This window comes from Balaenoptera physalus (assembly GCF_965194825.1).
Source record: "Balaenoptera physalus genome assembly, chromosome: 15".
Lineage (NCBI taxonomy): Eukaryota > Metazoa > Chordata > Mammalia > Artiodactyla > Balaenopteridae > Balaenoptera > Balaenoptera physalus.
In genome coordinates, this window is record NC_138894.1 from 17,491,274 (window position 1) to 17,494,658 (window position 3,385).

At 56.0% G+C, this 3,385-nt stretch overlaps 1 protein-coding gene across 3 annotated transcripts; it reads right to left on the reverse strand.

Moving 5' to 3' along the window:
- Positions 1–285: 285 nt before the first annotated feature.
- On the reverse strand, positions 286–1,361 carry TMSB10 (thymosin beta 10). 3 transcript variants are annotated; one of them, XM_082425938.1, is made up of 3 exons: positions 1,205–1,361; positions 851–958; positions 286–609 (listed from the first exon to the last, which is right to left on the reverse strand). In XM_082425938.1, exons 2-3 carry the CDS (start codon positions 948–950, stop codon positions 563–565), a joined length of 147 nt encoding a protein of 48 aa, XP_082282064.1. In that variant the 5' UTR covers positions 951–958; positions 1,205–1,361; the 3' UTR covers positions 286–562. The 3 variants fall into 3 exon arrangements, with proteins under 3 accessions (XP_082282064.1, XP_082282065.1, XP_082282066.1); XM_082425939.1 differs by having other exon boundaries at positions 286–668; XM_082425940.1 differs by having other exon boundaries at positions 286–569; positions 1,205–1,360.
- Between the last annotated feature and the right edge of the window lie 2,024 nt (positions 1,362–3,385).

The window sequence follows — 3,385 nt, forward strand, 5'->3', positions numbered from 1 at the left end:
AAAAAACAAATTCTGCTCTTTTAAAAAAGCATTTTCCAAAACAGCTTCCAGGAATGAAAAGTGGGGTTAAATTTTGCATGGATTGCAAGAGTAGGCGGCTAATAACCCGTAAAATCTTACACAGAAGCAGGAAAACTCAAAATAAGAGATGGTCCCTGCAAGCCAGCCCATCCTGCGACCCCCTCCCCCGCTCTGCGGCAGGAACTCCGACTCCGGTGGCTGGAGCTCTGCTGCAGTGGCACTATCCACGCATACTCAACTAACAGACTCAGACCACGCCAGCCATGCCACGAGGTGTGTTTTATTGTCATTAATCATACAAATAATTTTCTATAATATCCCAGGGCAAACCGGAGAATTTGGCAGTCCGATTGGAGGGTCCCTTCAGAGACCCACAGGCCGGTGGCATCGGCACGGAGTGCCCGGGTTCACAGTGCAGCTTGTCGCTCGTGTCCATCTTGCAGGTGGCTCTTCCTCCACATCACGACTAGGGTCTCCAAGATGATGGGGGTGGAGAATACTCCGGGTTCTCAGGAAATTTCACTTCGCTTGCTTCTCCTGCTCAATGGCTGTGGAGGGCAGGAAGCGGGCACTGGGGGATGGGAACCCCTTGCAACCCGCCAACCGAGGCGCTTACAAACCTGGGCTGGGCGAGGCACCCACGAGGTCTGGGGATTAAGAAAGAGGCTTGGGGTTGGGGACAGGCGCCTTGTGCAACAGAAAGGGGGGCTGGGGCTGCCCGACGGGAGGCATCCGCCGGATGGGGTGCGGGGCTCGGTTTAGGGGAAGGGCGGGGTGGGGACTGGGCTGGGCTGGGAGCTCGAGGACCCGGAGGCGGGGGCGGACTCACTCTCTTTGGTCGGCAGGGTGTTCTTCTCCTGCGTCTCCGTCTTCTTCAGCTTGGCCTTATCGAAGCTGGCGATTTCCCCCATGTCCGGCTTGTCTGCCATTTTCAACCCTAGCGGGCAAGCCAAGGCGGTTGGCCCGGAGCCGGGGCCAGCGGCCCCCTCCGCGCTCCCCGCCGCCGCCCCTCGACGTGGCACTCCGGCCGGGGCGTTCCCGGCAGCCCGGAGGCCGAGGATCTGGGCGCTTCCCGCACCCCCTCCACAGCCCCAGGGCGTGGCCGGCCGGTCCGGGCGTCCCGTCGGGGAAGGGCCGCTCCGACCCCACCCGGATGGGGCCTCCGCCCCAGCGCGCCGCTCACCGAAAAGTTCCGCTCCAAGCCCGCGGTTCCGGTGCTCTGACTTGCGTCGCTGCAGCAAGAGACAAAAGAGCGGCGCCCGCCCCTCGCCTTATATATGCCGCGCCCCGCCCCGCCCCTCGCCCGCCGCAGCGGGGGCGGCACCGGCGGCTGTGGGGGCGGGGCCAGGGCGGGCGGCTAGCTTTCCCGCCGTGCCCTCCGCCTGGCTGCCCGCCGGGTTGGGCGCGGCTTTTCCCGCGCGCGGGGCCTCTGCGCCCAGTGCCCACAGCTCTCCGGGTCCCCCGCGTGGAGGGTGCAGGCGCGGCCAGGGTGGGCGCCAGGCCCTCAGTTTTCTAGGGTGCTGCACTTCCGTCTCCGGCAGTCTGCTGCTCACCCGCAGGAGGGGCGTGGGGGGCCAGCGGGGGAGGGGTGTATGGTTGGATGTGGATGTGGGTGTGTAGCGTGTCGTTGTGAGTATGGGTGTGCTGGCGTGCTCGCGCGCTTTGCAGCAGTCCCGGCTCGCAGGAGACACCCCACCCCTGGGCAGTCCCCACGTCTTTCGCCTTTAGCACACCGGAAACCCCCCCACCCCCTTTTCCTCTCCTCGGGGAGGTGAACCCCTGCGGGGTCTCACACTAAAAGAATCCGAGCCAAGGGTCCTAGAGATGAAAAGACGGGGTGGGGGTGAGGGTTGCAGATAGGTTTCCACTGCTCCTTGCTCAGGTTGGGGGCCGGTTGTTTCCCTTCCCTGAGCTGGGCAGCTCCTGCCGGACCCGTGGCTGGTGCTCCCTTAGATGTTTGATGCAAGCATGGTCTGAAAGGCGGTGGTGAGAGCAGGCAGGCCCCAGGGCCTTGCGGTGTTCTTTCTCTCACAGGGCTCCTGGGGATGCTGTGTCCCCAGGTTCCATTTTCCTCTTTGAGTTAACCTTGAAGATGTCCCTACAAAGGTTCTTGTTTCCCTTTTTAACCCATTATGGGAGTGGTGTACTGCAACTATCCAAATCTTTCTTAGAAGAGTTGTATCTTCATCCTGTGCAACATCTTTAGTTCCACAAATGAACAACCCAGGAGGTGAAGCTGGTCATTGTTTTATTTGTCCTGAAGTTTCCAAATGTCAAGGAGTATTACCAAGCACTTTTGAAGTGGCATTTGATGGAAACATCCTAAGTTCTGTCCCATCCCTTCCTGATTTTAACCGCTTTTTTTCACATTCCCTCAGTGCGTTTGGAACAGAAGGAAATAAATTTGGCCTTATGAATTTGATATACCAAACTCCTTATGTGACCTTGGGCAAGTCTTTTCTTGTACCTCTTCATATGTAAAAGAGTTTTGGCATAAAACTTAAATGAGGTAAAGAGCAGGCATCAAGTGGAAGCTTAACATGGCAGCCCCATGAGAATGGCACACACACTTCATTAGTGTATCAGCCAACTATTGCCACAGTATGCTGTGTAACAAACGGTCACAAAACTCAGTAGCTTAAAACAGTAGTCACTTATTCTCACTCACTCGTCTGCAGGCAGGAGCTGCTGGGTTGAGCTAGCTGAGCTAGCTAGGCTCACTGGATCTAGGTCTGCTCCACAGCTGTCTCATGCTCTGGCCCAGGATCTAGCTGGAGCTTGTTCTTCTCAAGGTGATGGGAAAACAGCAAGACGGCTGTTGCATAAGAGAGTGCAGAAGTGTTGAAGTGTGTGTAAAAGCATGTCATGTCACCTCTTGTCTGTTAACATCCCATAGGCCAAACCCACCATCAATGGAATGGAGAAGTATTATATTCCACCCATGGTGGGAGAGGGAGGCGAATGAACATTTCTTTTTTTTTTTTTTAAACATCTTTATTGAAGTATAATTGCTTCACAATGGTGTGTTAGTTTCTGCTTTATAACAAAGTGAATCAGCTACACATATACACACGTTCCCATATCTCCTCCCTCCTGCATCTCCCTCCCTCCCACCCTCCCCATCCCACCCCCGCAGGCGGTCACAAAGCACTGAGCTGATCTCCCTGTGCTATGCGGCTGCTTCCCACTAGCTATGTATTTTACATTTGGTAGTGTATATATGTCCATGACACTCTCTCACCCTGTCACATCTCACCCCTCCCCCTCCCCATATCCTCAAGTCCATTCTTTAGTAGGTCTGTGTCTTTATTCCCATCTTGCCACTAGGTTCTTCATGACCTTTTTTTTTTTTTTTCCCTTAGAT